This window comes from Pelecanus crispus, chromosome 1 (assembly GCF_030463565.1).
Source record: "Pelecanus crispus isolate bPelCri1 chromosome 1, bPelCri1.pri, whole genome shotgun sequence".
Lineage (NCBI taxonomy): Eukaryota > Metazoa > Chordata > Aves > Pelecaniformes > Pelecanidae > Pelecanus > Pelecanus crispus.
Window position 1 is genome coordinate 92,832,753 of NC_134643.1, and position 22,319 is coordinate 92,855,071.

A 22,319-nucleotide genomic window follows, 5' to 3' on the forward strand; every position below is an offset into this window, starting at 1 on the left:
AAGGAGAAGAAGGGATTGGGGGGGTGTTTTTGAGATGAGAAGACAGTAAGTGAAGGGAAAAACAGTGAAGGGAAAGTTCCCAGCATCTTTGAGAACAAACTGTATCATGGTATTGGAATGAATAAATGCAATAACATTGTAAAGCACAGAAGTTTTAGGTAGGATAAAATATACTTTTACAGAGGGCGATGCTGTTTAATTGTGTAGTCAGGCAAAAAGAAGCTATCTAGGAGTAAGAAGAGAAGAACAGATCCTTTTGTCCAGAAAAGAAGTCTGATTTACAAGAGGAGTTTCTGGAGCCTGCCCAATTGCCCAGACTGATGAGAACTGAAGCAGGAAAAAGCAAGGGCATGCTCATTATTTAACTGGAACTTTTGCTGTCTAAACATAGAGTAATTGTGACCAAAAAGGCACAAAAAATCCATGTGGTTCTCATGTGAAAAATGAATGCGTTTCTTACCATCATATGCCTGTAAGCTCAAAATGCCTAGATGCTGGCAGCTCTGGGAAAGAGGGTGTATTTTGAGATACCGATTTACTCTAGGAAAGCCTCTCCCCTTCAGGGTGGGAGGCACTGTTCCCTCCTGGAAACATTTTCCTCTCTCTTCTGGTTACACATTGACAAGAGGCAACAAGACTTAAATAATTAACTTGTGGACAACTGTGCTGAATCAAACTCTGAATAAACACTTCTCACAGTGGGGGACAGTTTTAAGACACTTTAACCAATGTATGAAGATCACCACCTTAAGAGGTCACAATGTTTCTGTGTATTCAAACCTGACAAAGAAAACATCCTATTCTAGTAGTACCAAAATTCTTTTGGTAGAAGGGAGAAAGTGATTGTAAACTTTTACTAAATGATCTTCAAGATCAGAAAGACTTACTTGTAGTATTCTTTGCTATATTAGACAGCGTATGAGTTGGGCAATTAACTAGAAACAAACATTTAGTCTCATTTTCCCTTTAGTTTTAGGTAGAACTATGTTTCCTCAACTGAAATTGATGAATGAATTATATATATAAAGGCCATAGAAATTTGCACCATATGCCAAAGGAAAAAGTTTATATTTGGATCCATTTTGTAGATAAACTACCCTTGTAAATAGACTGATTCCCTGTTCCTGCTACATCCTCCAGGGATGTTGGGAGGCAGCAGGGTTTGATTAGTCCTTAACCCACATGGTTACAATCTCTTCAGGCATAATTTTTTTGGAAGATTTGACCTATCTTGAATTTACATCACAGATATTCACAACAATCAAATACAAAAAGCAGGACAGAGTGTAGAAAGGGGCCATGAGACTTTGGTATGCATTGGCCCAGGCTTAATCCATATTGCAGAAAACTTCCAAAGTCTTGGAAAAGTTGTAGGATGGGCTTGTTCAATAGACTCTCAGCCTGGTCGAATCCCGTGAGCTCTTCTTTTAAGCTCACTCACCAAATAGCTTTCTTTTTCCCTCAGAAAATGCTTTCTGCAGCCTCTTTCACAGAGATATAGGTGCTGCCTCTGCAGCTCCATGGTAGTTGATCATGGCAACACACCAGTACAGCAGGGTACAGATCTGATGTGCGGCTCTTATTTTATGATTCTGTGATGTCCCCCAACAACTTAGATTGAGGGAGCCTCTGGAGGTCTCTGCCCCAACTTATTCTCAAAGCAGCATCAGATTAGACGACGTTGCTCAGGACCTTGCCTGGTCTCCATGTCTAAGGGTGGAAATTTTACAAACCCTCTGTTGCAGTGTCTGACCACCCTCACGGTGAATTTTTTCCCACTAATTTCTGACTGGAATTTTCCTCATTGCAACTTGTGTCCATTGCCTTTCACCCTTTTACTGCACACATCCAAGAAACTGGGCTGCATCTTCTCTGTTCCCTCCAACTGAGTAGTGAAAGATAGTGATGTGATTCCCCCTCCCCCTACCTTGAGCCTTCTCAGGACCGAGCACACCCAGTTGTCTCAGTCTCTTCTTGTACATCCTTGATGTCCATCACAGTGTGCGATGTGGTATGATTCCTCAGTCTTATCTGCTGGACTGTCAGTCTGCTGGCAAGGTTTATTATTGCTGGAACAGAGAGGAAGGCCTCCATGTGAAGGCCTCTGGAAGACCACTGCAGACACTCTTATCTCTGCGAGAAATTCAGGTCTAAACAGAGTGAGCTAACAGGGCTAGCTTCTCTCTTCTGCCTCCTTAAGGCCAATTTAAAGTAGGGCTTATGCAGAAGGTCGCTGCTTGATAGCGTGGCTCCTCCCGCACGTGCCAGGGAAGCGGGCACCAGGACAGCTGCTAGTTACAAAGCAGGCTGTGACAGGGGGTCTGCGCCGTTGTGAGCTGGCTCTTTGCCCCAGAAGTGGTACTCAGCGGGCGGTGGCTTGCCTTCGAAACCTCAACTGAAGAGCGGCTTTGTCATTTGCCCCCAGGATGCACATGCCCTTTTCTGTAGTGGTTCCCCTTTGGTACTGATCCCTATGGCATGATACTTGCACAAACCTGACTGGCAAAATCTTCCCTTCCCCTTACTCCCAGAGGTATGCAGAACTATCCAAGTGTACAGGCATTGCCTCAGTTTTGGAATACATGTTGATCTGAAAGGGAAAAAGGGGCTAGGATGATATTCTATATCATTGTATAGTTGAAAAATCACATAGAAAAATTGTATGGCTGTAAAGGGCCAACAGCAAGAGACAGGATTGGAGAACAAGATATTTCAGTTCTGTGATGCTGCTCATTCCAAACACCTGCAGTCCTGCACCTCTACTGACCTTCATTTCACTTGCAAGTGCTCCATGCCTCTTCAAATCTGGCTCCAGATGTACTACACTAGACACCCAGATCACAGGCGTTGCAAATTACTGGCCTCTGCAAACATTTCTGGTTTAAAATGTTTATGCTATCTTATACAACAAACCTATAGAACGGCCTGATCAAAGGCTGCAATTTGTCTGGCTAACTTCAGTAGTTATGTCCTTCAGCTCCACCTGCCCTCCTATCCTCCATCCCCCAACTTCAGTGCCATGGGAAAAACAGAGAAGGTGATCACAAAATAAACCATTGTGCTTATTTTCATAATGTGGTGTTGCCTTTCCTTCAAAACAGATTTTGACCTCATGGTACTCAAGAATGGTGTAAATGAAGCTACCACAAGTCAGCTCAGGAGACAATGATGTCCATCACAATTCTTTCAGCTCCAGCAGTTGTCTCTGAGTTTCTTAAGATGGCTTTCCTCCTTGAAAGTTTTCCTTCACAATTGTAACAATGACATGCTTTCCAGCATCTTGTTTTGTTGGCTTTAAATGAAAGCTGAGACTCTGAAGCCTGAAATGAGAGGTTTTTCTGCCTCAGCAGAGCAGCCTTGAGCACTACCTCTGTTCCAAGGAGCACAGACTGCTGTGAGGAGCGGCATGAATAGACCAACCGTGTCATGCATGGAGCATTGACAGAGTCTAACTGCAAGTGAAAGGTATCTAAGTGAAATGCAGGTGAGAAATGCATCATTTTTCAGTACCTGGATTTCTCCAAACAAAAGGGATTTCTTTCATTGAATGGGAGTGTAGAACAAAGAGCGAAGGCCTTGATGGTCATCTACCAGGGAGACAGAGGAGCTCATTTTCATGGAAACAGAGCTTAAATGCAGTTGTCCCAGCCTCTCATCATCTACTTTCCTGTTTCACAGCATCAACTCAAGAAGACAGCAGCTAAATTCAGGCACCTGCTCATTCTCACACTTTACATGCCCATGTCTAGTTCTTCTAGATCATCCAGAAACAGATCTAAAAAAATTCCAAATGCTCAGAGGGAAGTCACCAAGATGTATCAGAGGAAGCATGCTGGAAATCCTGCTCCTCTCCAGATCTTAGCCAGACATCTCAGGTCTGCCAGCAGGCCCCTTCACAGCCACTGCCATTTGCATAAGCTGGAAGCCTCTCTTTTAGCAAGTTTAGGACCTAACGAGCCTCATTTGGTTCTTCTAAGATATGTGCAAAAGGAGGTGCTGCTGCTGCCCCCCCTTTCCTTTGTACACCCTGGAGCTAGTGGGCAATGTGCTCAGCAGGAATTGGGGGAGCACACATGCCTTCTCCTCTGCAGAAAAAGCAGCTTCTCTTCTCTGCCAGGAGAGAGCCTTGATTGAAGAAGCTCATAAGCAGTTTCGTGGGAGGAGAGCTGGCACTTTCTTGTTGAAACTTGGCCACACAGCACTCCAACCCAGGGTTAAGTAACTGTGCGGCCCCGTGCATCAGTGACTCCTGTAGCATTTTCCTCCAAGTAACTTCTTACTGAGTGAAGTAATGACCTCATGCCCCCACCTTCACCCTCATACACAGGACAACCTGAAATCACTAGCCTACAAAGTGTCACTGTTCCCTGCCTGCGGCCCCTTATTCTTGGTGCTTTTACTGAACAGTGCCAGAGCTCCAAGGGGAGCAGAGAGAGGCCCCACTTGGGGATGACTGTGCCTGGTGCCCAGGGCAGTGAAATTTGCAGGAGACCACCGTCCAAGGTTGCCTTCTGCCAAGAAAGGCAGCCTTGTGTGCACAGGAAGACTGGGAGGTGCAATAAGCAGAGGAGGTGCCCAGCAAGTTGGTACTTCTTTGGCACAAAGCGACATGTAGCATCTGATTGCTGCCCAGCATTCCTTAGCCATTTTGTGCTGCCATAAAGTGCCATAAAAGCAGTGGCTGTGCCAGTGAGTCTGGCCTTAAAAATTATTTATAAGAAAACAAGGTCAGGTGTCTTAGCAGATATTTTTAAGATCACATTGCATTTTTAAAGATGAGGCACATTAGCAGTTTTCACATATGTACAGTCCTAGTTTACCTAGCCTCATTTAAGAAGTTAAATCAGTTAAACTCTTTACGGAGATTCATCTTATTTCCAGTTACACTGGCCCAATTCCCCACTGATTTACACACCACATTTATAACAAAGACCAAATGTGCACACAGGGGTTTTAGCCATTTTAAATAGATGAATTCTGTTTACCCCTTTACTTGGACAGCATTATATAAAGATTAAAAACCAAGTATTGTCAAACCCCTCCTAGGGAGAACAGCTCAGAGTAAATACTCACGCTGCAGCCTGTTGACACAGACAAACCCCAAGGGACATCAGCTCCAAATAATACATCAACAGACATCTGCCCTGGCTGCAGGACCCTATCTGCCCCCACTCTGCCTCATCTCCACTCCCCAGTAGCTCCTCAGCTCTGGGCAGCAGCAGGCTTCCTTGCTCTCCAAAGGTTCATGACACTGGGAGGCTCATGTTAGTCAGTGATATACAGAAATAATAGCCTAGGTGAGGACTGATTTTTTTCTGAAGAAACATAATGGGGAAGGGCGGCTGTTGGGGGACAGAGAGATGATGCAAGGAGATGGAATGAGGAAGACTATGTGGCGTAGCTGAAGATTGTGCTCTAAGGAGTGCTACAGAAGAGGAACCATCCAGGTGAAAAAGAACTAGAAGAAGAAAGAAAGAAAGAAAGAAAGAAAGAAAGAAAGAAAGAAAGAAAGAAAGAAAGAAAGAAAGAAAGAAAGAAAGAAAGAAAGAAAGAAAGAAAGAAAGAAAGAAAGAAAGAAAGAAAGAAAGAAAGAAAGAAAGAAAGAAAGAAAGAAAGAGAAGGAAGGAAGGAAGGAAGGAAGGAAGGAAGGAAGGAAGGAAGGAAGGAAGGAAGGAAGGAAGGAAGGGGGGGGAGGGAGAGGGGGAGGGAGGGAGGGAGGGAGGGAGGGAAAGAGAAAGAAAAGAGCGAGCAAGCTCCTAGTTTCTATTAAGGACCAATCACCACCAGGTTATGGCAGATGGGTGACAGAGCCAAGGGTGTGCTTCCTTATGGGGAAGCAAGACCCATGTCTCAAGAAGAAACCTGGACAGGGAAGGAGGGATGAGCACACATTTCTGTTACTTTGGAGAGCCAGGGTTTGTGCTGCTCTACACTGGCAGCAGGCGCACCACTTCCTCTGCACCATCTTCTGAGAGAAATGTCCACGTGCTGCTCAGGTGGTGCCGGCAGCTCCTGCCTGGTCCGTCAGCCTGTGCTAGCCATGCTCATCCATGGGCAGAGACCAGAGCACCGGGTGAGTTATTTATGCACTCCCACAAACTTGTGCCGTGCTCTGAGAATGCATATGTCCTGACTGCTGCTTGGATGTGCAAATTAACTATGTAGTGAAGGAAGAGGCTTTCTTGGCAGGGAGCACAGGGTGTTGCTTTGGTTACTAGTGATTTCATTGCTCTGCATTTAGAAGCAGTGAGCAAGAACTGCCCCAATGTCCAAAGGATAGCCGGGGTGTCTGTTAGCTGATGCATCTCATTTCTGTATCTGCTATGAATATATCCAGGAAAGCCAAAGCTATGGAAGATACCAGCCACAACACTTACTGCCCCAGAGCAGGAAAGGTGTGTAGCTTGAGTTGCGGTCAGATTTGGTAGGACAACCAAGTGGAAGAAGCAAGGGACATAGTTTTCTATGTCTGGCTGCCCGATGTAACAGAGCTTGGGAGTAAGGCCCAACACAGGTAATGCCACAGAACAGCCAGTTAAAAGTAAATATATTTAAGCAAGTAACAATTGCCCAAAGTGTTAAAGAAACTCATTGGTCTCAATAAAAGCAGAGAAGGGCCTTTGCTAACATGGAGCCTTTCCTAATCTCCTCAGAAGTTTCCTGAAGGCCTTATCAGAAACTTATTGCACATTCAACATTTGCACCTCCTTTGTCTCTCTTCAGTCTGGTTGGGACCTCAGTGTGAGCTGCCTCTGGTGGGCGTTGCAGGAGGCTGTTCACAGCTTTGAGAACTGAACGAGGTGTCGGCCAATCTCTGAGACGCTGGCACAGCCTGAAATAAATAGAGAAATTAAACATGTTGGTGAGAAAGGAAGATCTGTGGATGAAACTTGGAAGGCAACCTGTCTGAATCACAGTCTAGTCTTGTATGAGCCATGTGGGGATAGGCTGGTACTTCAGCAGCTCACTCACAGGAGCCCTACTCAATGGCATCTTCAGCCTTGAGGTTAGGCACTGGACTTCCCACACAAGAAGAGTTGGAAACATGAAAAGAAAGGATCCTTATAACAGGCTGAGCAGGGAACTATCTGATCCAGCCAGAAGTGAAAGGTAGACAGAAATGACACAGGGATTGCTGTGTGTCAAGTCACCGGAGGTGGAGATTTGCATTGCCGTTTCATTTGGTCAAATCTGGGTGGAATTTCACAGCCCTGCCCAAAAGGTCCCACCTGCTACTCTTGCCAAGTTCAGTGCCCTTTTGCATGCGAAGAAGTGTGAGAGCCTCTTGGAAAAAAAAACTTGTAGGAATCTTTATAGTTGAAAAAGTAACCTAAAAAACCAGCCTACTAAGAAATGCCCAATGGGATTTCAGTTCCAACCTCCCAGTCCGCGTTGCTATCCACTTGAATTCATGGTTGCTAGAGCATGAAAATCTTTAAAACATGATTTGAAGTGGGATAAGACCTTTGGATATGTCTGAATATTTCTGCACTGGAACTGCATGCCATACTTGTTCATGTATGAAACTGGAGTTTGCACTGGGCTGTGCAAATTTGCTGTTCAGTGAGGGGGTCAAACACGGCAGCTAGAAGTAGGAGTAGAAGAGAGAAACGCAGAATGAGGAACAACAGTAAAAGCTTGGAGGAGACACAGAGGCTTTTAAAGCATGTGGGATGCAGAGATTTGAAGCTGTACCAACAGACTGTATTCTCTAAGACAGAGAAAAACTCTGCATCCATTTTTTTCCGAACTTTTCATGCAGCAAGAAGATTGATTGCATTTTACCCTGGTAAACATTAAATTAAATACTGAAAAACATATGATGCAATTCCCAGCAGAACAGAAATTCCAAGTTTTGCTCAGCTCTACCTAGCAATTTTGCATCTCTTCAATTGGGTCAGAAAGCTGCTTTAACCTACTTCCTCCTTGCAAGCTTCATTGCTAGGGCACCTGAAATGCCAAGTGGTTTCACAGGAAGCAAAGAATCACCTTAAATATAGCAACGAGAACCAGCACAGCTCACATGGATTCCCTTGTTGTGACCCATCCATCTGATTTTAGATGGATTGCATGCAGAAACCTCTGTATCACCAATTACAAACAACCTGCAAAACACTTACCAGCTAAGGCCATCGACAAACGAAACTCATCCTGCAAAATTCTCAAAACGTCTTGAAGACCTTCTTCACCCTGCTCCAACAAAGAAAGCAGTCAGGGTAAAAGGAGTACTGGCACAGATCAATGCTGCAGGATTGTGAGAGCTGGGACAGTCCCTTAAGTCTGTGCCAATTCCAGTCTCTCATACAGATGAATGATTAAAATGATATGATGGATGTGCTCAGTTCATCACAGATTAATTTAGATGCTTTTCCTTTTGTGATACATCTGAACAGGGAACAAAAACAAAGCTGTTTTTCACTTCTGACATTTTGTAGCTGGTTTTTTTTTCTTAGCTTTCAGTTAACCTCCACCAACGGGCTTGTTTTAAAATGTCAAGCCCTACAATGCTGACAGTATTTTATGAAGTAATGAGATTTTTATATATGGTACAGCTTTAAAAACTTTAGTTTACTCAAATACTGGACTGAATCTTTAAAAATAGTACACTGTATGTTTTTCTCCGAGCAAACAACACCAAGAAGTGCAAAATCCAATAAAATGTACATATGATTTTGATCTTACTGTAAAATATTGGAGGATTTTTTTTTTCTCTTAAATTTTATTTTTATTTCTTGCAATAAAGAATGATTTGGGTGCAGACAATGTCAGCACTTGTTCATGCCCTTCCTCTCTTGTACGCACTGAGATGCATCTTTAGGCATACTCTATGCAATATAATACCAAAGCACAGTTAAACTCAAAAAATCCCATCTCCTTTCTGTTTGCATTGTGGAAAAAATACAGGCAACTCACAGCAACACCCTTGTCATGTTAGGCCCTTTTTCTCTGTTTACTGGCAACAGAAACAGTGCTGCTAACTCTTCCAGGTTTCTCAGCAGATTCAGGTGACTTCTTGCTTAAAGCCTAGCTACCGGAATCCACAGCAATCACACCACTGGACAGGAGTTTCATTTAAAAGATTTAAAAGTGTTTCTAGACATAGACAAAAGCAAATATTTTTTCCTTCTAGAGAAAAGCTTGAAAGCTCCAGTCCAGAGGCTAAAAGGCAAAAACTTAGCAAAGCAAACAACTGGTATAATTACATTTTAGTTTATATTATATTATATTAACCTTCTGTGTCAGAGGCCTAATTCATGACTCTGGATCATAGAAATATGCTAGTAATTAAGAAGCAGCAAAGCTGGAACTGAGATAGTAGTGGCATGCTCAGGCACCTACAGGACACGGTTGTGCTCAGTCTTGTCCAAAATGTTTCAGACATCAGTGGGATGAAGTTCTATATGTATTTCTGAAGAATTCATAACACTGTTATGAAACTACTGTATCAAAACCATTTATTGTTTCCAAGTAAGCTGACAGCAAATAAAATTGTCAGACTCATCTTTGTGGCAAATAAGCCCACCTCCAATTTTCAAAAGCACTGATGGTCCTGAGTCCTGCGGTATTTTAGCACCAAACTGCAACACCAAGAAATCAGGTCCCACAAAACAATGTTATGAGTTTCAAAACCATATTTGAAATCATAAAATTCAGTGGTATTTTTAAATCACAGAAAATGTCTGGGTTTGATTCAATTTGGGATGTTTCCACTTAAAATTCAGCAAAACCAAAAAAAAAAAAAAGGTAAGCTTCTTCACTGGTGAAAACTGTCTCTATGACTTTTAAACAACAACAACAGAGTGTTGGAGAGTATGAGAAGTAGACATACAAACTCAAAATTCCTTACTCACCTTATAAGCCAGACCCCATAAAGCTGGTCTTCCAATAAAGACGCATTTTGCTCCCAGTGCCAGTGCTTTTAATACATCACTTCCTTTTCGTATTCCACCATCTAAATAAACTTCGACTCTGCCTTGTACTGCATCCACAACCTCAACCAGAGCATCAATCTGCAAAGAAGCAGCCACTCTCACCTTCAGCTCAGCTTTTGATGCCAAGAGAAAGAGGAGATATTCCAAAGAGACAGGCAAGGATGCAATACTGTAATAGCATACCTTCTCGAAATGAAATGTGACAATGCATCACAAATAGCTCAGTACCAAAAGCTGCAGAATAAAGTGCAGCTCCCTGATCTGTTTGCCAGATAGTTAATTCCATTTTCTAGAGCTTTGCTTATACTGATATTCTTTGCTAGCACTTCTGATAAGTGAAAAAGTAACATTTTCACTTGCTTTCTGAAAGATTTTTGAAACAAATTTCAATGGAAATTATTGTCGTTAATATCTTACTTTCATTTGAGACAACGATGAATGACACATATGTTTATAAATAAGGCTGATGTCAAACTTCTCCCTGCTACTGTCCAAGTTGCCTGAACTTACTTTTCAACCTAATCCTGGTGACCACCTGTCGAAAGCCTCCTCAAACACCATAAAGTGTCAATGAAGGATTTCATTTGCTATGTAGTACAGTCAATGTGTCATTTCCTCCAGGCTAAGTCTCCTGATTCCTTAAGGGCTTTTCTGCAGAGCACAGAGCCAGGCTGGTAGTGCAGGGCAGTACCACACAGACATGCAGGCTCTGGTCCCAAAAGCAGTATAACCAGTGGCAGGAGATTGCACTAGACCTAATTAACTCTCCTTCGCAGCAAAACCAAAGGTCTCTTTTCTCCAGTCTCCTATACTCTTTTGCCTTCTTTTCATCTTTTTTAAGTAGAGCAGCTACAGCTAAGATTACTAAGTAGATTTTTTCCAATTGGTCATAATTTTTTTCAGAATTTCAGACTGAAAACATTGAGGCTGAAACTTTCCAGGAGTAGCTCACCCAGAGCAAGGACAACAGCTTCTGCTGCCAGACTTGGTACCAGAGGAGTAGTAGAGCTGAACTAGGTATCTACCGGTTTGTCTGTGTATGTAAAGAAACTTCTAAGGTAGAAGAGCAGTTTAATGTGGATGCCATTTCCATTATTATGTCTTTAGCATTTAGGTATGTTTTTAAATCATTATTGTCAGCCTTGACATAGAAGAGAATTCCCTGGTGCCTATTTTTATTTTACAGAGGAAAACAGAGAAAAGAAAGGCCATAAGATACTATGCAATAGAGAACTGTAAAAGAAGAACAACTGGAAAAATTGACAGAAGCCAAATTAAAGCAGTGAAATACACATGCATCCAAACAACCCACGATTTCTTTGTACAGATTAAAAAGTGGGGGAATTTTTCTCCAGATAAGTTGTCCTTTTTCTGGCTCATGAAAGTGAATAAATTCCCATTTAGACTTGAGTCTGTAAATACGCAAGCAGACCTCTCACTAAATCTAGCTGCAGTTTGCACATGTTTTGGCAGATGTGAACAATGAGAATACATTATGCTCTCATTTGTACATTTTTGGTTCCAGAGCTTTGTTTTATTTTTGCTGCAGTGCGCAAAGAGTACGTGTGCACTGCACCAGCTAATGAAGACATAGGCAGAAAACTTTTACTAACTTAGGCCACTAGTTTATCTGCAGTTATCTGAGTTCAGAGCTGCTTACAGAACCCTCCCAAGAAGCTGAGAAAATACTTCAGTGGGTAGCCCATGCCAAGGTGTGCATCTTACCAGTTTAAAGCTAAAGTGCATCTGCACACATCCACAGCCACACAACAAACACAGAAGTCCACCAGAAGTCTATATACAAAGACGAGCATAGACATACCCAGGTTAGCGCAAATATGCATACAATAAACATTCATGGGACACCCATTTTCTCACTTACAGTGGCAGGTCCTCCATCCAGTTGCCTTCCACCATGATTGGACACAATAATTCCCTGAACTCCATGTCTCACTGCCAGCTCTGCATCTTCTTTCGTCAAGATGCCTTTGATGATGATGGGCAGGTGGGTCAGGCTCTGCAGCCAGTAGATATCGTTCCAGGTGACCGAAGGATCCAAGCTGTTGGGTGGCAGTCCGTACTCAGAACGGTCATCTTCCTACAGCCATAGGACAGAAGGAAACCTCATCTGAGCTGTAACAATACAGAGGCCCCTTGATGTCTTTCCCTGCCCTAGAACAGATTAATTAAACTTGCTAACAGACATGTTCATCAGCTCCAGAAAGCATGTGTCTCTGGAGAATAATTACAATGGGGATGGAGATCAGTGTCTCTAAGGCAGCTGGACTGGGATTTTGAAGCCAGAACCCAGGCTGGCAGGAGGTCAAGCCAGGACGCTGCAGAACCAGAAGGGGAGAAGATACACCCTGGGTACAGCAGATGCCAAAGCAGCAGTTACCCAGTGGTTTTTGTCTCATGTGGTACACGCCAGCACAGTGAATGAAAGGAGGTGCTCATTTTACAAACCTCATAGGCTCCTTCCAAGTTCTTCAGTTTCATGTGGGGAGGAAGGCGGAAACCATTGCGGACATCGTCGCGTCTTTTGCCCGTGTAGGGCAGATCTGCGGTGAGGACGAGTCCCTGGAAACCCAAGGCCTCCGCCCGTTGGACCAGCTGCTGGGAAACCGCCCTGTTGCGGTGGATGTAGAGCTGGAACCACCGGAGGCCGCCGGGGGCGGCCGCGGAGATCTCCTCCAGCGTGCAGGTGGAGTACGTGCTGGCAATGTAACAGGTGTTCATCGCTTTGGCTGCTTCAGGAGGTATTGGAAAATAATCAGAATCAAGGTCATTTGAATGGTCCTGCCAGACACCACATACAAAAGTTTTTTATATACAGTTTGCAGAGGACACCTGAACTCCTGTTTTACATCCTCCCAAACACAGCACTCTGCCAATTGGCAAATATGCCCCTGGGGTTAAAAATGGCTATATTTACCATGCCCCGTTGTAGGATCATGGTTAAGAAAGCAGGAAAGGGAGAGGTAATTGACCAAGTGGTGCTTTCATTTTGCAACTATTTTTTTTAAAAAGCATGAACTTCATGACTCTGTTCTCACAGGAATGTGCTGGCAAATGCACTCAATGTACACAGAAACACACACAGGAAAAAAAGATATTTCCAGGGGTCAGCTCTCCAAATGAACCACAGGATTCGGGAAGAGAGGTTATGCTTTTCTCCAAGGGAGACACTGTTCTTACCAGTAACAAGGAATTTACAGGCTGAGTCCCATCCACCACTTTTATGTCCTAGAGCCCACAGCACTGAGGACCTGTGTGGTCCTTGGTGTACACCAGAAGTGTGTCCACAGTCTCTGTCTTAAGTTTGCAGCAGCCTCCACAGGGCTGATCTCGTAATAATGGTAGCTGGAGAAGTAGAGCAATGTCTATATGGCTTCCCATGCACTCTGTGTCACCAGACCCAAGTACGTCATCCACAAAAAGGGGTGTCAGAAACTGGGAAAGGAGTTTGCCCCTTCAAGCCTCAAGATTTTGCTCAGTCACACTTCAAGTCATCCTAACAGCTTCTTGAGGCTTTTCCACAAACCCCTTTTTGCTATGCAGCAACAAAGCAGAAGAGTACCTCTAGCTGTGCTTTTCTCTCCATCAGGCCATGCTAGCTGGTGGAAGCCAGTAGGGGCGATTCCTACAGGAAAGCTGATTTCAGTCCCTAGGAGCTTAGTCCTAATGTCCATCATGGATACGTCCCGCAGTATACGTGGCCGGAAACAAATTCTGTAAGGCAATAAAAACCCTTCAGCATGGTAGCTGTCCAGTGGCTTTTCTGAGGTTTCATGGAAATCAGGTCTTCATTTACCTATTGCAATGCAGGAATCTGAGCGAGTAAAGAAAACAGAATATAGCAAAGGCTCTTTGTCCTTTCTGTTCACTTTTAGAGGGCAATTCAGCCAGCAGTTCATCTACTTCCACTTCATTAATCCCATACTCGTGCTCACTGGCCACAGCACATCATTTCTGCATTTCCCATTTCAGCTCACCAGCTCTTGTCCTCCCACTGTCCATCCCACAGATTCCTTCTGCTTACAGCTCACTCCCAGGTCTCTGCCTTCCACTCCACCATTCACTGTATGTTGAGCTTGCCCTCACTGTCTGCAGCATGTTCCCCAAATCCCACACTACTTACACGTAGGCTTCCTACTGTTCACCAAATGCTCCCCATTGCATCTCATTCTATTATAGTTACTCATCCCCTTTCCCGTCATGTCATGTCATCCCATCCCATACCATACCCTACCCTACCATTTGCCTGGATCCTTAGCTTCCCTTATGCCTCATACAATCTATGTCATATTCAGACTAGCATGAGAGCATACAGAGTATGTCATTCAGGTAAGTGCATTTTGCTTGGGGACCACCTTGAAAGGGCAAGGTGTAAGGAATTGTGGCCTGTGAAGTCCAAACACTTGCACAAAAACTTAATTTAAGAGCTTCCAGTACAACACCCCTCATTTCCTCCTCACATTACCTTTTATATGCCTGGATGTTTTCATCTCGGGTGCTACAGTCATCGGCTCCAGCTGCAAAAAAATCCCAAGCAATCTTGGGTAAATACTTCTTAGCATAAGCTTCAAAGTCTGAAAGACACACCATAGCCATTGCTGAGAGAGGCTCTGGGAACCTTGAAGAAAAGAATAACATGAAGCAGAAATTAGATCCCTGAACTGGTATTCTCCCTTCCAGGGACTCTAATGTCACTTAATGCAAACCTTGGACCCATCTGTCTTGTAGAAGAGTTGCTGGGAGGTTGTCTCAGTCTGTCTTGCCATTGATCCTCTCCCCTAGTATGACGAAAACTTGCAGATGCAGCTATAATAGTAGGAAGAAGCTTGCATCTCTGTGCCTCTCCTTATTCTGTCTTAATGAACAGAAACCCAAAGAAGACATTTTCGGTCCTCTGCTATTTTAAGACACAGCAGTTGTATAATTCTGTCATAAATTCCATTTTAAAACTAGCTGAGTTATTTGTTCCACTAATTCTCCTCAGAGGTTGGCCCAAAACATCATTTGCTGGATCGCCCCTTAGGACGGCTCCCTGACTGAACAATTAGTTATGTGACTAAATTCAAGCTCATAAAATCTGGAAGCAAGAAAATACAGAGTCTACATCTAACCTACTCTAGCACGAACGCATTGCAAAACTATGTCCAGACTCTGAGTGCAAGTCACTGTCAAGGCCAGAGCTGCGGAAAAACAAAGTATTTTCTACAGTTCTTCATTTCTCTTTTTTAACAAATGTCTTCTGGGTGTTCACATTACATACTGCAGCACTGATACATGCTAAAAAAGGAGCATACAAGATTTGGACAAACTATGAGAAAACACTGGCAAAAAGCAAATTCCATGACATGAAACATGATTCTAAGAACTACCCTCAATCTTTCAGGGAACAGAAGTGACGTTGTGCGACCCAGATGTCTAATCAAACCAACATAAATGCTGCCTAGCACATACCTACACTTAGATGCTTTTGAACCAGCCAAGACCAAAAGCTATGCAAATTAATGTTTTAGCAAACCATGCCTGTGTGCAAGGAAACATGTACAAAACATAGACAAAATCAATTTGCTAAATCATTTGTTGCAATTACTTCCACAGCTCTGATTAAAAAAGGCATTTTGCAAGGTATATGAAAACATGAAGTTTTAGACCATCTGTGGTTTGGATCTAATTTTTCTAAAAATGTACAGGAAGAAGTAAATATCCCAGTTTTCAGGATTAGCCTCCCACTGCAGATTAGCAAGTGTTGCAAGCTTCACTAAAATCAGTCCCACGTGTCCAATGTTGTACACTTCTGGCATAGATAAACACATAGGTTATATACACAGATCCAACCTGTCAAACTGCAGACACGGATATGTCTCACTGACTGAGGTGCCTGTGTATATATTTGAAAATTAGAACTCATAATTCTCTGTTAGCAAAGAGCCAAAGATGAGGGCCTCATTGGAAGATGAAGTGTGACTGATTTCTTCAGTATTGTTTTGTCTCCTCTGACAGACATTAGGTAGCAGGTGGTAAAAGTATCCCAAGCCTTCTCTGTATGCCTTCAAGTCATCAAGCACTGCTGATAGCACAAGTCTTCATATGTCATATATCATGATATACCGTAAACTACATAGCACAACTGTTAGAAAGGTCAAAGCCAGCAAGCACAAAAAGGTAAACCAAATCCTCTCATGGCAGAATAAATGGTAATTTTAAACAACCCAGGCCCAGTCCTCATTGTCTCCCAATTCAGACCTCAGTTCAGACTTACTTTGGGTTTCAGGGAGAGCTGCAGAAGATGAGATCCTCTCCTTCAAGTTTGCCTGCAAACAGGATGTAGAGGAGGTCTTTTCACCGAGTAGTTGCTGTTTTTTCTGGAGTCAATAAGCAACCACCAGAGATTAAAGCTCAATCCTGCAGTAAACTTTGCAATGTTTGTATAACACTAACTTTGTTTTGCTATCAGATGTTTAAAAGTTCCTTCCAAAAACATGCATCACCTTGTCAGGTGCTTCATTCACTAGACTGGAGCTGTACTCCTTGGCAGTGGCTGAAGGGGAGCAACAGTATTTCAGGGACTTTGACTGAATCCCTAAACTATTGGTAACTTGCTGTTGAATGTGCTACAAATCCCACCAAAATGATGATCCACAGACAGTATGAGTTGTTACAGCCCACAGCTACAGAGCCTTGAATCTTTACCATCATGTGTGGAAAAGATATTTTTCACTTCCTACAGTATATGAAAAAGTAAAGTACCCTTTGTCTTCTGCCATTTTTAAAGGGCAATGAGTGCTGTTGTGTTCTGGTTGCTCTCCCACTGGGCTTGCAGATTCCCTTCTTTGGCTTCCCACCCAGCTATCTCCCAGAAGGACCATCAGTCCTCTCCCTTTTCTGTGCTTGGAGCTGGTGAGACTTCTCTGTGCTTCCCTCCATCTCCCCTGCTAAGCATTACAAACTGGGACCGAGGTGCCAACAGATTTATGATATTGACTTAAATTTGCAAGATATGAAAAGTAAACACTGGACTGTGTTATTTGTCTTTCCGTTTTTTAAGCCTTTAGGGTTCATGTTTTCAGTTTTTCCATGCAAGCATTAAGAGCTTGAAACTTTGTTTTTTACTAACTGAAAATTGAGCTATTTTTCTCATAAACATGTGATACCAGGTGCAAAGGGTGAGGCAGAAACTCGTGAAAACATTCCCAGAGTTTTACCAGTATTGCTGCCCTCCCAGTCCAAGCCACCCAGCTGGGGCAGTGAATGAGCCAAAGGACCGGGGAAGAGCTGGAAGCTGAAAAGAGCTGCAACCTCGGGACTGGTCTGATCTAGGACTGCAGATCTGACATTCCTGACAGCAGAAATCCTAGGTCACTGATGCCATCTTTGCAGCTGTAGTGAACATCTACTCTTCTGTTAGATGTATTCACGAGACCCTGCCCAAACTGTACCAGGCATGACCATCTATACCATCGTCTTTTGAAGCTTTTTTTAAATTCAACCTTCAGAGCTCATTATCCACTGACAGCACTGTGAAGCTAGCTTCTGGCATCGGGCTATGGATACACCTGTCACAAACGAGACAAGATGCACATGCTTAGCCAGAGTGCCGGTGAGCTCCTTGGTTCACTTTCCTGTCCAGGACAACCCGTGCAAGCAGACAGCCTTCAGGTCACCTCTGAAACGAGCAAAGTGCCATCTCTATATGGACACAACGGAGTGCATCCCCGGGAAGGGAACGAAAATCCTGCGCTCATTCTCCTTCCGCTAGATGTCAGCTTTGGGTCACATATATCAACCTATGTCGGTAATAACAACCAGAAAAAAAAAAAAAAAAACACCAGTCCTTGATGGCCTGCCAGGCGCTATGGCCTTAAAATTGATATGATCACATCACAAGACTGCCTGCTAATATGTTTGGAAATCTTCATTCCCTGTGTTCTATTCTTAATATTTTCTGGTGCATAGCATAGCAATAAATGTAGCTACATCTGGTCTGGCCTGATCTTTGTTTCAGCCTACGAATTATCTGCAGGGTCCTCTGTCATATTTCTCATTATGCTGATCTCAGTACACGCCTACTTCAGGGACGCACATCACAGCCAACTCACCAAACCATAAAGTTTATGGTTTCATGGCTGTCATAATTTTACATGAATTAAAAATAGCCTGTGACTACTGCATTTTGGATCAGGAGAGGGGAAAAATCTCTGCTTTTGTGCTGCAGCTTTTAAGAGACTGTACTTTGCATCTAGATATATTCTCTTCCTTCGGCAATGGACTCAATTCAAAGTAGCAATGACTTCTTCTCCTGTAAGTAGTATTTTCTCTGATACTAGTTTGACTTCTGATTTAGCTGTGAAGCTCTAAAGTTCTAAAGAAATCAAAATTTGCCACAGCGAAAATACCTTTTATTAGAGCCCCTGCTATATACTTGAAAAAAGTGGACAGGTTTTAAAGTCCTGGAGTTCTTCCACTGGAGAACAATAAAAGACTTGAAAAGACTCTCTGAAAACTTTGCAGGAAACCTTGCTGCCTTCTTTTGAGAAGTGAAGAAAATAATATAGGAAATACTCACACATCTGGTCCAACCTTACAGGTAGAGTGTCAAGCAGTCAACAGTCAAAGCTTCATTTTTGCACATAGCAGCACAGCTGGGGTTTTGCAGTTGTGTACTTTTCAATACTAACATAGTCAAAGGCTCATGAATCCAAACACAAAGATCCTGTGTAAATCTGTGCTCCAGTTCCTATTACAATCACGATGCTCTTTACTCCAGTTGGTTATATTTGTTTGCTTTTCACAGACGGTAAATTGTCATGGGTCAAGCTGACATCTATCTCACTGATGCGTCTGCTAGTGGTGGGTTCAGTCTGGGACTTTACAACACTTCAGTGAAGAATCTGGTGAACTCTAAGCAATGTAAGTAACTCAGATCACGTAACAGTTCGCATACAGCCACCACTGGTTTTCCTTATCAGATGTCTTTCTTGGGCATATGCCCCACATTTGGAAGGAAAACTCTTTTTCCTTGCTTGTCAGTCAGGCAAGAAAGTTTTCCCAAAATTAAATATTTAAATAGCCATCCATCTATTATAGGTGGAGATGGCAAGAAATCTTATATTTAACATTGCCTAACGCTTTCAATTATAAGATCCAGTTTTCAGTTGCTTTTAATTTTGTCATATTTTAATCATTCTAGGCTGAAATTTTCCATCGTTGGTCTCTGTGTTGGGCTGAATTTTTTTGGGAACATTTCCCTGAAAGCCGGTCAGCAACTTCCAAGAATGAGGTTAGTGAAAAATATGGTGGCTGGCCCATGCTGAAAAAGTCTTACAGTGGTTTCACTCCAGTTCAGTGCTTCATGCAGGGGCTTGAAATTAGCGGGGGCTGATCCCTGGGGGCATCAGCCTGTACTTGCTGGCTGTATGAAAATCCAGCCAGACCTGACCTAGCTGTAAATCACTGCTCTGTGCTTGCACATGCTCAGCAGAGCTTGTCTGAAATCCAGATGTTATTACTGAAGACTTGCCTAGTGCAGAGCATGCTTCTGCCTATGGCCAGAGGAACTCAGAAAGCCCCAAATACAAGCAGAGGGCAGAGAGCTGGCCAGCCCCCACTCTCCCACCCCCATGCCACCTGTGCTTGGATTCAGCCTTAAACAGCACTGGAGGGGAGAAGAAAGAGAAGAATAATGGCTCAAAAGAGGACCTGCAGGACAGCACCTAGGGACAGGCAGGGTGGGATGTGCAGAGGCAACAAGGTCAGAGATAGAGCAGATGGGAGTAAAACAGGACAGGGACATGCCAGGAAGACAGGACTTCAGAGGGATAGAAGAATCAAGAGAAGGGGACAAATTTAGGGAAGAGGCAGAAGGGGACAGCCTGTGACACACTGGGCAGAAAGAGCTCTTGGAGACTACCAAATATTTGGCTGTTTTTTCTGTAACCACCTCTGTCTCCAAAACCCAGAAGAGGGCTTGATTTATTCTCAGCCTTACTCTGCAGAACAGCAAATAGCTACAGAGTCCTTTGGGAAAATGTGTCTCATCTCCCCCCAGTGTTAGATTCTCAAAAAGGAAAAGTGTTTCCTGCTAGCAGATGACTCCTCTAGCTCATGTGGCAGGACTCTGTACTGTGTGTCTGGAAGTCCAACCATATAAGTCTCAAATCTCCCATGTACTGTCACATGTGGTAAAATGTCATTTCTGGGCCTTTCCTTCTGGCTTACTTAACGTGCCAATATGTCACCTAACTATAAGTCTTCCCATAAGGTAGCTGCATCTCACTTCGACGCCTGCATCAGGATTAGACAAAGGGTCTGAAGCAGATCAGTTTTAACTAGCGTGCATCAGAGAGCACAAGCAAAGATCTGCTAAACCAGTGACAACAGGGCACAGTGAAATAGCAGGATGCAAAAGTAGATTGGGTCTGGAAAGAAACACTGAGCCTGGTAATCCACAGCCACTTAATTGCTAGCAACGCCGTGTCGGCACAGCCTCCCTGCTTCCACTCTGTGACCATGCAGAGCTGTTCTTGAGGTTATCAGCACTCTGCTCTGTGCCCTTGGCTGTAAAATAGAGATTACTTTGTTACTATGTACAGCACCGGTTCAGGACCATTCTTTTTTGGCTGGGCTGTGCAAGAGCTAGTGGACTTAGATTGCCTGAAATAAGGCAAACCAAATTCATGGACATGTTGGCAAAACCTTGCCTCATGGGGTCCTATCCCAGTTGCCTCACACTGCCACTACAGCCCTGCATGTGGAATCTCTTCTTTTTCCTCTAGAAAGTTCAGGTCAGAAAAACAATGATCCTCTTCCCTTGCAAAGTGCAGGGGTCCCTTCTGTCCTCTGACAAGGGGAAGAGAATCAAGCACAGCGGACTTTCCAAATCACAGGCTGGATTTCCAACTTTGTCCCAATCCAAGCCACAGCAGGACCTTTCAGCTGACAATTCCTTTGGTGTGTGGGAGTCTACCTCTCTCCCACACCACATCTGTCAGCATCCCTGGACGTGCCAGCTCATAGGTGGGGCAAAATGTATTCTGCCATCCATCAATCTGAATCTTCCTACATCTCTAGATTCTCTCAGTAACCTGAATTTTTGTGGTATCCTTTCTTTCATCTCATCCTTACCCTTCTTCTTCATTCCTCCTTTCCTCCCTGAAAAAACACAGGAGAAAGCAGGAGCATGCTTCTGGGTCCTGCTGTGGAAGTCTGTTCCCCTGCATTTCTTCAAGTGAGGGAGGTCTGGAGTGCTTTGTGGCACTGAAGAGAGATGATGCAGTCTTTTCACCAGGTTACCCCTCTTCATAAAGATACTGGAGCCACAGACTCTGACAGACCTCTTCACCAGCAACGCTGGAATCAAGCCAATAGAGTGGGAGGAAAGATCACACCAGGGTTTGATGTAGGAGACTCACTGCCATGTGAGGAGTCATTGGCTGCAGGTAGCAGGGAGGGAGTGCACAGGCAGGGTCATGGACTGAACACACAACCATAAAAAAGAGGTTTCAGAGAGCAGTTCCAGAGTCACTTAATTATTGCTGGGAAATGCTGAAGGAGGGAGGACAATGACTGTCTATTCTCAGCATGGAAACAAACATACAGCACTGCTCATCTCAAACACATAACTAAGACTACCGTCAAGCAGATAACTGCACAAATAAGTACAACCTGCAGTATGTGTGCAAAATAGGGATAAGGGTCTGAAGTGAGCAAGAGAAGAGTCAGGGAAGAAGAGCTGCAGATGCTGTGTTTCCCAGAACACCCTTTGGTTCTCACTAGCTGCTGCCAAAGCTGGCTCCAAAGACACTGAGCTCACACAAGGTGGAGCAGCAGAGGAGCTCAGGCATGACTCAGCTTTGAGTCTCCCCTTTGACTTCCATGGGCAGCTGTCCCTCTTAAAGCCAGGGAGTCAGAGGCAGCTGGATAGGACATTAATCATGATACACCCATATGTAGGGTTGGCTACAGTTTATTTTGTCCATAACCTTATCTGGTCTAATAGGCTAGCTAGGCTTGTGTAGACATCCAGCCTTTCTCTTCCTTCTTGTTTTTTAAAGTACCATGGTACTGGCAGTGAAAGAAGTAGCTCGCTCAAATCCACAGGGTACAATAAAAACAGAAACAAGAGGTACCCGGGAGCTGCAGCCACCTGAGACAAAAAGCACTCTGGGCTTGATGTCCCACTTCCATTTTATAAGCTGGGCAAAATTCTGGCAACTTTCATCTGCAGTGGGAGTGATGCTGCTATCTGACTACTATTTGAGAATCAGTGAGGACTAAGTCTTTATCTGCCATTGCAAAACCATCATAGAAGAATATAAAAGTAGGGCTGAGAGGAGGCCAGAGAGGCCATCTAGTCCACTCCTCTTCCTGAAATCA

At 43.7% G+C, this 22,319-nt stretch overlaps 1 protein-coding gene across 2 annotated transcripts; it reads right to left on the reverse strand.

The window, feature by feature from the left end:
• Positions 1-6,776: 6,776 nt before the first annotated feature.
• Positions 6,777-14,546, reverse strand: HAO2 (hydroxyacid oxidase 2). 2 transcript variants are annotated; one of them, XM_009484377.2, is made up of 7 exons: positions 14,416-14,546; positions 13,513-13,664; positions 12,399-12,682; positions 11,815-12,030; positions 9,852-10,010; positions 8,121-8,190; positions 6,777-6,832 (listed from the first exon to the last, which is right to left on the reverse strand). In XM_009484377.2, exons 1-7 carry the CDS (start codon positions 14,544-14,546, stop codon positions 6,777-6,779), a joined length of 1,068 nt encoding a protein of 355 aa, XP_009482652.2. The 2 variants fall into 2 exon arrangements, with proteins under 2 accessions (XP_009482652.2, XP_075580925.1); XM_075724810.1 differs by lacking the exon at positions 11,815-12,030.
• Positions 14,547-22,319: the final 7,773 nt, after the last annotated feature.

What these genes read in the sequence shown, in the direction of transcription:
- HAO2 (XM_009484377.2), bottom strand. Translation starts at nt 14,546, where the DNA reads ATGGCTATGGTGTGTCTTTCAGACTTTGAAGCTTATGCTAAGAAGTAT. An exon ending in ACTTGGAAGGAGCCTATGAG is followed by an intron (nt 12,031 to 12,398) that starts GTTTGTAAAATG and finishes CTATGGCTGTAG; the next exon opens with GAAGATGACCGTTCTGAGTA. An exon ending in TATGGGGTCTGGCTTATAAG is followed by an intron (nt 8,191 to 9,851) that starts GTGAGTAAGGAA and finishes TTGTTGGAGCAG; the next exon opens with GGTGAAGAAGGTCTTCAAGA.